We start from the raw sequence: 12,607 nt of genomic DNA, 5'->3' as shown, positions 1-12,607 counted from the left end.
TGGTGTAAATGTGAACTTTGATACCAAGACAATAACATCTCCTTTCCACTGTAAACTCTTAACTGGACCTCCTCAGTATCTAAGACTAATGGAAATTAGCCTCAAACATATGTTAAAGAATTTAAATTGCCACATTCTGTTACTTTTCTGCAGTTATTTACAAAATTAGTATTAAATTTGCTAATTTGTTTTCATTACTTTTTTTCCTCTTTTTACTCTAGTGAAATAATTTAAAAACATGGATACTGACAGAGATGCAGGCCCTAATAGTGCAACCTTATTTTTATTAAATAGCTGATCAGATAATAAGAACAAATATTGCCAACAAAAGTATTGGAAAATCAGGATAATTGTTTGCTGTAAAGGCATGTAGGAATCACCATATTGGATCAGGATGCTCAACAACTCCTCTATAACAATGGCAGCTTTTTCAACATCTAGATTAAAAATTAAATACCATGAGAATTTTCACCTGTACTCAAAACTGCTCTTTTTCCTTTCAAAAAGCTTCCACAACTTCATACCAGAAACAAGAAGGACCAGTAGTCAGCAAAAAGGTCAGCAAAGAGAAAACCACAAAAAATACTTTGAAACCAAAAAATACTTTTGCACCCAAAAATATTTCTACCAGGACAGATACACACATTCTTCTCATTGCTCTATTCTTTGTTTTTCAACCACTGCTTGCCCAGCCTCCTGTTCCTAGCTTAGCACATGGGGTCACAGAATCACAGAATAACCCTTAGAGATCATCTAGTCCCAGTTCCCCTGCCCCAGGCAGGGACATCTCCCATTAGACCAGGCTACTCAAGGCCTTATCCAGCCTGGCTTTGAACACTGCCAGGACTGGAGCACCCACAACCACCCTCCTGGCAAACTGTGCCAGTGATTAACCACCCTCACAGTAAAGAATTTTTTCCTAATATCTAATCTAAACTCCCCTCTTTCAGTTTGTACCCATTTCCGTTGTTCTATCACTACTGTTCCTGAATAAGTGTCCCTCCTCCCTGTAACTCTTTCAGACTGGAAGGTTGCCATGAGGCCTCCACCAAACCTTCTCTTCTCCAGGCTGAACAGTCCCAGTTTTCTCAGCCTGACTTCACAAGAGAGGTTCTCCAGTTCTCTTCCCAATTTCATAACCCTCCTCTGGACTTGGTCCAACAGCTCCATGCCTTCTTATCTTTGGGACACCAGAACAATATGCAGTATTCCAGGTGGAGGTCATCCTAATCTTGAAGTCCAATTCCTCTTGTTTTGCTGGTGTTCTGGTTTCAATTCACAGTATCACCAGCAAAGTTACCCGTAAGATCAGCCCAAATTAGGCAATTCATATAAGCTACTAGATGTAGTACATATATCAGAAAACAACACTGAGCAAACCAACATCAGTTAGATTCTGTAACAATTTTCCAGGGCCAAGGATCCAAGTGCAAGGCCCTATACTTGATCTTTTCTGTCTTGTTGCTCAGAGGCTGTGACTTCAACAGCACTATATTGCAAAAAATCTGGATCAAATCTGGCAGAGAAAGGGATCATTTTTAAGTCCTCTGTGGGTACATTCTGTCTTCTGTGTGTGGCTGAAACTCCCATTAACACTAACATGAGCTACACAGTCCTACTGATGGGTGAATTATACCCCTAACAGAACAGTGGTTTTTTGCTCAATGGATTTGCTTTGATGAACTTGTTGGCTACTGCACAGTCATGTGTATATATTTAAGTATTTCTCTGTGTGTATGCATTTGTACATCTCTGCAGTGATGATGTCAGTTTGACTAAAAATGCAGATAAAGCATTTCTCCAGCCAAAATGGGCCAAAGCTAATTTTACCCATATAAACTTTGAGTTGGCCCTTATTTATCAAAACCAGAAAAAGTTTGACAGAAAAAGGGATCCAAGTTGGTTATCCCAACAAAAAAAATAGAAGTTAGGGCTTTTCATAAGACTCACTTTATAGGAACCGTATGCACAACTTTCACTTTCTAGAAAGTGGTTTTCTCTTGAACACACATCAGAACCATTCATCATCACATAATTGCAAGTTGTCAGTCAGAGCCGCACCCTTCACGCAGTGGCAGGCCGCCAGCACATCTGTCAGAAGCACTCACAAGCTTCCGTGTATTATTGTAATCCCCTACAAAAGGAACAAACCCATTCATCCTGTCCACATTTTCCAAATCAGATGACAACTGTAAACCCTGAGCCTGGAAAAATAATAGCACTTACCCTAAAAATGCCACACTTGGCAGGTGACCGCAAGTTAAATACCAGTGAGCAAATTTAAAATAATTCTAATCTCCACATCTAAGACAAAAGTTGTAGGGAACTGGGTTCTTCATGAAAGAGGAAAGAGACCATTCTTCCAAAATGGCCTCTAATAGTGAAACAGGCTGTGGGGTTAAATCCTTGTACCCAATCTGCAACACTCACTTATTGCACTCTGGACTTTATTAGGAGAACTCTAACTTTCTTCTTTACTGTCTCCATTCTCTTTTTTGGTTTCTTCTGTTTTCTTTCCCTTTTGCCTGGAATTATCTTGTCTTTATGCTAGCACATACTCTTTTCTCCTGAAAGAGAGATCTCTTTTCTCTTGAAAGATGCTTTCTGCTCAGACAGGCTCCAGAGGTAACACCTTGGGGACAGTCTGGATTTGGTAAATGTGAGGACTTGGGCCAATGAGTACAAAGCAGGCAAGATTCTCATCTCAGAAATGATGTTAAAGACTTTCATGGAGAATTAAACAGCTTTCAGTGAATTAAATACTGTTTTACATAGGGCTTCAAAAGCTTATTTGCAGAGTAAATGCATATGAGAGCCACAAATACTTTGGAGAATGGAGTCATAAGTTTTACCTCGGTACCTTCACTAACTATTTTGCATTCTCTCTCTGGAGAAGTCTGACAGCAGTGCTCACCAGCACAGAATCAAACACATACCATTCCCTCTGAGACAATAGTACAGACACATCAGTCTAGCTAGACCTTCAGAGTAGCTTTGCCTCAGCCATTGAGGCTGCAGACAGAGTCGAACACTTCCCTCTAACCAGCCAGATCTTTATACATGCTTAGATGCACAACTGAAGCTACAAGACTTCTCTGAGCCTACTTCCAGCCCCTTACCCCAGGAACTTTAAAGGAGCAGGAGCAGAGAGCCAGCGTGCATCATCAGCCACAGTGATGGGGCTGGTGAAAGCCTGTGCACTGCAATTGGGCATTTTTATCAGCCCTTGACACAGGCAGAATGCATATTAGATATACAGATATATATATATATATATATATATATATATATATATGTCTATAAATAAGCATTTCTGAAACTATTTGAAAGATATATGATGGCTGACCTGCTACAAAGAGAAAGAGTTACTCCTGAGTGATACTCCTGAGGAATAAATGACACCATCTCAGTGCACAAAGGGAGATAAATATGGTAGCAAACCAACTCTCAGCTGTGCTGCACACCTATATTCACACAGCATTGTTGTTCAAGCTAGTGTTAAGGAAAATACAGCAATTCTCCAACTATGTCCAAAAACTCCCTCTGTACTGTAAAACTGCCATGCAGGAGCTGCTCTGCTGGATGGTCACACAGACTGGTCTAGCTGGTTCACCCCATTAGACTGAAGCTGGAATACAGGAATAAAGGAGTTGATCACCACACTCAACATGCTGGTTTCGAAAACACTGGTGTGTGAGTAAAAATCAACCCTTCAATTCTTTCATGACTCAGTTTCTCAGATAGAAGGATGATCTTTTTATCTCATAAAACTACTGAAGAATTTCATTCTCTTGCAAAATGGTAATCTAAGTAGTTTTAATACAATAATATGTTTTTCCATTACACTATCTTATTTTTTACATGTTTTCAAAGTTTACTTTAAATTTTTTCCAAACTACGCCATATTCAGTAATTCTTCATTTTTGTCCTGAATTCTTCATTTTTGTCCCATTTCTGACCTGAATTTGGTCCTGAAGACCAAGCTTCACTAACTCTGAAATAAATTAATTTTGGACTTCAGACATCATGAGGTAATAATATCTGCTGTAAACAGGCTAAGTCAAGATAAATGAATGCTTTCACATTATAAATATATATGTGATATAAACACACACAAATATAAGTACAACATATGGTCAACTAGAAATAAATAAAACTGAAAACACTTTACAACGGCATGGCAAGTATCCAAACTAAATTTCAGGTAGCAGATGGCATGAATAGGATACATGTGAGAAACAGGCAAATTCAATTATCTTTGAATAGTTCATAAACAGGAAAATTTGGCAAAGCACAATTTAAAAAAAAATTTACTTGAAAAATAACATTGCATAATAGAGATAACTGAATTGAAAACACAACAATCCAAAATTGTTAAGCTCATTCTAACTGTAATTTCATAATGAGTATTAAATGATTACATGTGACAGAAAAGAGCTGCCCCAAATACTCATGGAAAATGCTATAATTAACTATTCCAGTTGGGGCTTAGATTTTCCTTTCAGTTATTATCATCACCCAAAAGTACCTGAAAGATCTTGCTCCCCAAGTCCCTTCCTAGCTTTTGTGCAATCTGCAGATTAAAGAAAAAAAAAAAAAAACTGAGTAAAATCTGGATCTCAACATTACTTCAAACAGTTATTCAAACAAACTTCAATGGGGTTTGTTCATCAGAAGTCAAATTTGCCTACATGTCATTAAAAATTGCATTCTTTTAAGCCAGAGAATGAAAAATATGGAAAAAAAATTATGTTTAGAAAGCAAGTAAGAATCCGAGGGCACAAAAGAGCTTGCTCTCTTTTTAACCTATTTTATTGAGAAATCAAAAGAGTCAAGTGGATCTCTGAAATACCAAAATTTGGTAAGCAGGACAGAGCCTAATTTCCTAAACATTTCGTTGAGGTACTTATAAATGTTGTGAATAGTCAGCCAGGCAAGTCACCTAGGAATCAATTCACCAGATATTGTACTTTTGCCTTCATACTCCCCTCCCTCATCCTCCAATCCACATAAGAAATGTGTCATACAGAAAGATCTATTAGCTCAAATCCCTGAAGTTATTCAGATATCTAAATGTGATTTAAGTGACTAATTGCCATTTGTGTAATTGGGAGTTGGATAGCTAAACAATAGTCTGGGTGTCTGTATTCCACTGAGATGTAAGCTTTTCTGTTAATGAAAGTCCCAGCGTTATCTCTAAGAAAAAATAGCAAGAGTCCTCAACCATTCCATTCTTAATCTAGATTAAAGACAAAACAATTAAAAGAGGAAAAATATTCTGCCTGCATAAATATAGGCAGAAAAAAGTGTAATTTTCACTGAAATATATATATATTTTTATTAATCAGGTTAGCTGTTAACAGACAAGGTATGTACCTCCAAAAATCAGGAAAAAAAGGAAGAGTTTATTAACCCACTGAAATTTCAGAAACCTTTAGTAAGAATTGGAGAAGCTGTAATCCAATTCAAACGATACATATTCCTCTTTTTTTCATGCTAATAAAGAGAATTTGATTCCTGTTAAAAGGGAAGGTTTTTCAGAAGGCTTTATCAACAGCACCTTCAGGCTGACATTATAGAGGCACAGCAAAATCAACAAATGCTTCTGAGCATCTCAATAAACAAGGTCTGGGTCTTTGGAAGAATGACTAGTCTGCTGTTTCATAACTGTCATTTCAGAAAAGGAAAAATAATGTTTAATGACAGCTGGGTTTTAATGCCCAGATGAATTGGAATATGTAGAACCCCAGTATTTTATAGACATTGAATGCTTATGTAACTTATTTATTCATCTGTGGGCTTACAGCTAGAAACAGATATGTATACAATTGCAGCATTTAAAAAATGGACAGCAGTTTTGGGAATGGTGCTTGAATCAAATTGCATCTCATTTTCAAAGCTGGTGGGCCCAGTAGTTTTGGAAGCTGAAGTTTTAAGTGCTGAGCATACCTCAAAAATCTGCCCCACTGTGTTACAAGCTGGGCATCTGAACTCAGTGACCACAACTGATCATTGGGTCCCTGGAAAGTGTGGTCAGAGTGTACACAACTACACAGGCAAGGCTCTGTGAGCTGAGTATCACTCCCAACAGAAAAAGGGAGGTTATATAATACCTTTCAGACAAAGCAATACAGGAGTCACCAGCTGCAAATATGTTTCAAGAATTCACAGCCTCCCAGGGGGAGTCAGCTGCTTCTATTGGAGACCGTAACCTGTTCTCACCGTACCTCTGACAGCCCTATCCTGGCTCCTTCACCACAACTCACAAAACCTATGCTGTACCTCCTATCTTGGAAGCCTGGAACACACCAAAAGCTAATAAGGAGTTGTCAGAAGTGTCAGTAGTCACTCCATACATTAGGAGCCCCAGTCAAGCAGGGATCTCTTGGGTCCACGAGTCCTGTCCTCAGTAAGTGCTGGTAACCATACAATAATCAGCAGCAAAGTCTGCAGAGCTCACCAAGCTCCATGTGGCTACTCACTTCAAAATGAACATGGTTCTGCTTTCAGAGTGGTTATAACACAGGGGTTCAGGAGACTATAATTTTTCTTTCCCTTTTCTTGTCCACTGACTATCAGTCCTGCAAAACAATAGCTACAACTCTGGTCTTTTCCATGGCTCAGAGCACAGGAGATTGCCTGGCTCATTCTCATCCTGCAATGAGAATATTCCTCACTCTCTCTGTAATTAAAAAACAAAAATTACAAAACTTTCTAAAATTTAGAAGTGCATCAGAAAATTTAAACTTAATTCTTAATACAAATTAAATGAATCCTAACAGCCCAACTATCAGTTTCAAACCAGTAAATCAATGTGCTTAATGTCAGCAACCAATAAAGCAGAAACATATGCTGTGCTTCACTAATGGCATAAAGAACATTCCCTGATTGCCTTCTGGTTGGAGCCAAATATTTGTTGGCTAAAACAAGATTTATTTTAGAAACATTAATTTTCTCTAGCATACAAACTGATTCATTTTCTACTAAAATCTGTGAGATTACTTTTAGTTTTTAAAGATTTCCATAATGGTTGCTATGCAAGACCTTATCAAATGATATTTCTTGGCCCATAACAGTCATCTATCGTTTCTCCTGGCTAAGAAACCTTCCCACAGTATATTATCGTACAATATGTGAGCTACTGTGTTTGAAGTTACAGTTTATTTTATCAAGCCATTGGTCCTCTCTACAGCTGGTAAGCGGTGCTTTCCCTTGAAGCAAATAGGTCAATGTTTTCTTTGATTTTCTGTTCCCTTTGTTTGAAAAAAAAATACTAGATGCTAAGGCAACAAAATATCAAATATTTAATATATAACTGTTGAAATATACACACACATACCGTATATCACATCACACAGGATACTAGAACTATGTGACAGCTGCTGAGCCTCCATTTTTCTCATTCATTTACAACAAGAACCAAGAAGTTAGGTTTTCCAGAAAGTTCAATTCTCTTTCAAGCACTCCAAAAAATGTGAAGAATTTCTGTGAAGTGTTCCTGCTATTCTCACCACTGAAAGTTTTAAGGAATGAAACTTTTTTTTGTTTTGTGACTAAATAAGAGCTGTTGAACACTAAGACCATTTGAAAATCTGGTCCAGCAGGGGTGTCTCACAATGAGATAAAGCCCAACTAGCATCTTTGATATAACAATTCTTTACATTTAGGGCATAAATCTGTATTATCTAAGCAAGAACTGCAAGTTTGGCCCCATAAAATGTAAAATTTTACTTTTCAATTTGTGACCAATGTAATTTTAAGAAACCAGCTAATTTCAGTGTTGCAGAGATCAAAGCAAATAAATGGTTTCATGAAAGGGTCAGCTGAAAGTGTATGACATGCAGCGGTTGACAAAAGATTAAAATCCAATCACATACAAAAAAGCCACAACTTGAACGAAATCATGCATTCTTGAAAATATACTTAATATTAATAGATTACATACTTTTACTTGAGTTTGGATCATCTATCCTCATGACTCATTATGTGTTTGAGCAAATCACTTATATCATAAATAATTTATATCATTACAATGTTCTGTGGTTTAATGCATTTAAAACTGTTTCCGACAGATGAGGATCTACATGTCTCACATACCTCAACAGACCAGGACACTAGGACAGAAATAAAACCTTCTTATTAATAAGTCTTAATACTTTTTTGTATAAATAAGTTAATTCAAAATATGCCAAGGCATAATGCAAAATCAAGGCAGTGCTGGGGTGTGTAATTTTCAGACAGGGTATGTGAAGCAGAAAGGTTAACAACATCTTTGCCTAAACTCAAAGCAAGTCATTGCAGTAGCTGTACTTCTCACCAGATTCTGAGCCAACTCCAGGAACATAATAGAAAACCTAACAAAAACAGAGCTTGTAGGAAACATTCTCTCAACATACAGCATAATCACAAACACTGAAAGGCTGGTTGACATTTTCAAAGCTGCAAAGGGAATTTGGATGCCGCCAATTCTCATTAACTTTAATGGGAACTGGGCATCCAAATCTCTTAGGCAGTTTTGCAAATCCCACCACAAATGACCATTTAGGTGGTAAGCATTAAATGGTATTGCTTGCCAGGCACCTTTATCTTAAGAGAGCTTCGTAAAGCGAAGCTTCGTTGTTTTCCTCCTTGTGTGTGAGTTAAATGAAGTTTCTCACTCATGGTTTACACAGAAACATTTTTTCCTGCCCCTTGCAAGGTACAATTCAACCAGTTTCTTTAGGCTATCACTAGGAGAGGCAGGACAAAGAAAACACATAGGAAAACAATTACCGGTGAGAGGTAAAAAGTAAATTAATCACAAGTTGGTGAGTATTTCTGAACAGACACTTCTGAAATATATGGGTTTTTTTTTTTTTTACTTTTAATAGAAATATTTGGCATTATTAGAGTGCTAAATTTCTCACCTATTCATCTTTTACTTTCTATATGCCCATCTTTCTGACTAACACCTTGGCGTTCAAACAAGTACTATGCTCAAAAATAAAAAAAATAAAACCTGTATAAATGACAGTGTTCAACCATGAACACATTGTCTTTTATGAATATTATAATCACAGAATCAATAAGCCTACAAAGAAAAAACAGGACACAAAACGTGTTTTGTCATTTCTGACGAAGTTATAAAAACAACAGACATTCAATATGCCAAGTGTTCTTCAATCCTTCATAATCATAGCCTTATTGAAGTGAGGACAAAAAGGGTCTAATTGCATAGGAGCAATCTCAATGTAATAGGTTATACACCCAGGCACTGCTGCACAATACAACAAAAACAACGTTCCCTGTGTATAGCAGAATGTCATCTCTCATTTTCAGGCAATTACCTTCTTTCTTGTCAACAGTTTTAATAACCTCCATCATCTCTAAAAGACTTTTGCTTCAGTTAAATAATTTTCAGCTTTTTAATATGCAAATGTGCTTGTTCATATGCATGGGTGAAGTGGCGCTGCTACTTGAAATGTGTCAGTACATTGTGGAGCACCTGCACCTCGGGGAAGCTTGATTTAATTGACACCTAATACTATTCATTATTCCACTTAGTGAGCAACTCCTATTAGTCACCTGTAGGTTTTCCTATAAGCAGTGCTTTGGCCACCAATGAAAATATGAATATTTCTATAAATAGAATGGCCATATTTAGTAAAGGGGGTTCACTGCTGGTGAGTCTGGAACATTATCTCATTGGGAATATTTCTTAGGATTCTTCCCCACCCCCATTCCTCCCAAGAACTTTTCTTGACTATGATGGAAGTCAAGAGTAACTCCTATTTTAAAAATATTTCATCTGTGTTAACTCTCGATAGCTTGATTCTCTAATGTATTAAAAATGAACATTGTGTGAAATATGCAAAAGGCAGCAGGGGAATAAAAGAATCAAGGTGGGTGGGTTTCATTAATGGAGCTCCTGTTTCCTTAAAGTGGGATCTGAGTTGGACAATTTGAACATCTGCTTTGTATGACCTGAATGCAATCACTGGCTGTGCAAAGAAATGCAGAATATGTGTTATTAATCGAATATTCCTGTAATAAATATTTACCATTATAGTCTAGCTTAACCGTATCCAGCTAATAGCCAATTTTGCTCAATTGTGAAGAATGTGCAACAAAGATCTTTAAATTGCCACATGAAATAATTATGTTGAATACAGGATTCTCTGTCTTTACTAGTATGAATGTGATAAATACATGCTATAAATGGATACAATTTAGATCTGACATTGTTGTTTCACTGCTGTGCTAGAACTCGGGTGCAGTGTACCGTATGTGCTGAGTTGATGATATCGGGGCTGTTTCTTTACCACATGGTCTGCAACCTTATTGTTCAGGCCACATTTCTTTCCAGCATTAATGCATTTGTTAGTCCCAGAAGGCTTAAACTACAGATGTTTAACATCCTGCTTATGGACAGATCATCTGGAATATGAACTAAGAAATCTATACGACTTATTAGTATATGTTATGAGTGAAGCAGAGATTTAATAGCCTGTTCAAACTAGATTAGTGAAACAGTTTCTTACAAAACTGCAACTTCTTAAAATAGACTCATGTAAAAAATGAAAAATTAAGATATTCTTTTGATTAAAAATGATTTTTATCAGAAGAATTTGTCACTAATTAATGCTGTTTACATAATAGTGCATGTAACATTAATTACAGCTTTCAGAATGTTAACTGCAAACCTTTTTTTTTTTTTTTTTTTTCCCCTTCTGTGAGCACAGATTTACCAGTATGGTGGAAATCAGAGCTCTTTTGAGGGTTTTTTTTTCTGCAGTGTATTCAAAGTGATCATAAATCATGTCTTGAATTCAAAGACAATTAAGGACATAGGCAGTAAAAAAGACTGAGCAATGCTAACCCAAAACTCCAATCATTTTTAAAGTAAGTGGGGAGAACACTGGTCAACTAGGCAATTGTTGGTATCCCCCAAAATGTAATCTCCAAGCTGAAGAATGGCAGCTGGCAGAACAGCTGGTGAATAGGATTAATGTCAGAAGAAAGAAATAAAACTCAACATATGTCCAAGCCTGCGGTGCTGGGACTGAGCATGATTGTACCCCGACGGATACCATGTGTACAGCTGGAAAGTGCCACTGTGCCATGCTTCTCTACCCCACAAGGTCATTTCTAAGAAGTATAGCTAATATCTGAACTGAACTTTTCCTTGAGAACTCTGGCTGATTAGGAAATGAAGAAAGGAGCTTCGTAGTGTAAATATTTTGGCCGATTTTAATGCACCCTGGGTGGGTTTTTTTAGAGTACAATCTCAACTAAAAAAGCAGATTAGTATTAAAAAGGACAGATTGCACTAATGTAAATATAATTTTAAAGCTATTTAAACCTTCTAATCTCATCTCATTCAGATTTCCACATTCAAGGTTCAAATAATACCAAAACTGCAAGTTTAATAAAATAATTTCATTTCATAGTACTTACATATTTTACTGAAAACAAATCTTAATAAACAGCATACATAGCTAGAATATGCCAAAGAAATTCAGAAAATGAGGGGAAATTTGACGTTAGCATTAATTCATATTAATTCATTTATATTTTGAAATGTTAGCTCTTATGGGTTTTTCAGCTCACGTCTTAGCATACTCCTATTTTTTTCTGTAACAGGGCAGTTGTTGGAATTGGTTATAGTGAAGAACAGTAAACATATAAAAATTCCTAACTCATGAGAAAGGCCTGAGTATTTTTAGAAGTTTAAAAAGAACAAATTCTGTTCAGTCTTCATTTTTCTACTGGTAGCTTCAAACAAATCCTATCAGCTAAATAGCAAAGTTCATCCCAAACCAAACTACACCACAATTGTGTACAGAGTACTTGAACTTAAAATATCTCCTTGACAAAAATGCAAAAAATATTGAAATGAAAAATCACAACCACATCCCAAAACAGTTTTTTCACCTTTTCACTTTTCTATTTTCCTTTTATTACTGTTATCTTTCCCTCTCCTTTTCTCTTCTTCTGTTCTTTTTTTCCTTTCATTTCTGGCAGCATATCAGGAAACATGCAGTGGAATAATTTCCCACACTCCCTTCCCAGAGGAAAATACACATCCATCTCAAAGGATCCAAGCATGCAATGCTGCCTTGGTACCTTAAAATGGAATATCCAACTGGTGTTCCATCTGTCAGCTGCAAGACAGCAACAGGTAACCAGAGGTAGCATTTTATTACTTGTATAAAGTTGACTTCACTTAGCAGCTGTATAGCTTTCCCCTTAAAGAAAAGAATCAAGAAATGGCAGGCAAACCTAGTGACTTGTACAGGTTAGAACTGTATTTTTCTGACTTGTAGATGGATGCATGTTCATATTTTAATAATAATGGAAATCCTTTACAGTAAGGTCTTACATAAAAGAGCTACAAAAGAAACCCCAGTATAGATGAGAAATTTGAGCCAGTTTGAAACTGGTGAATGCCAAAGGCCACAACTGTTGCTGACTTGTGAACAGTGCAATTACAAATGAAATTTCCACTAAAACTTCTAACTCTTTTTTTTAATTTACCAGGTTCTGCTGTGATAGTCACATAATTTTAGATACTATGGTATGTTACAGAGAAAAACTAGAGGCCTTCTATTCTTTAAACATATTTTAT

General features: G+C 36.6%; 1 protein-coding gene across 19 annotated transcripts in view; it reads right to left on the bottom strand.

The window, feature by feature from the left end:
- SOX6 (SRY-box transcription factor 6) overlaps positions 1-12,607 on the bottom strand; it is a 370,313-nt gene that overhangs the window by 188,374 nt on the left and 169,332 nt on the right. For 13 of the 19 annotated variants that reach the window (XM_068194094.1, XM_068194092.1, XM_068194095.1 and 10 more), the window contains one exon: positions 4,529-4,573. The exons of the other annotated variants lie outside the window; for them this stretch is intronic. In XM_068194094.1, coding sequence (XP_068050195.1) covers positions 4,529-4,573 — 45 coding nt within the window. The remainder of the gene's footprint in view (positions 1-4,528; positions 4,574-12,607) is intronic. 19 annotated transcript variants of the gene reach the window in all.

The sequence above is a fragment of the Anomalospiza imberbis genome, chromosome 6, assembly GCF_031753505.1.
Source record: "Anomalospiza imberbis isolate Cuckoo-Finch-1a 21T00152 chromosome 6, ASM3175350v1, whole genome shotgun sequence".
Lineage (NCBI taxonomy): Eukaryota > Metazoa > Chordata > Aves > Passeriformes > Viduidae > Anomalospiza > Anomalospiza imberbis.
The sequence above is the reverse complement of the archived record's forward strand: the minus strand, read 5'-3'. Positions and strand labels throughout refer to the sequence as shown.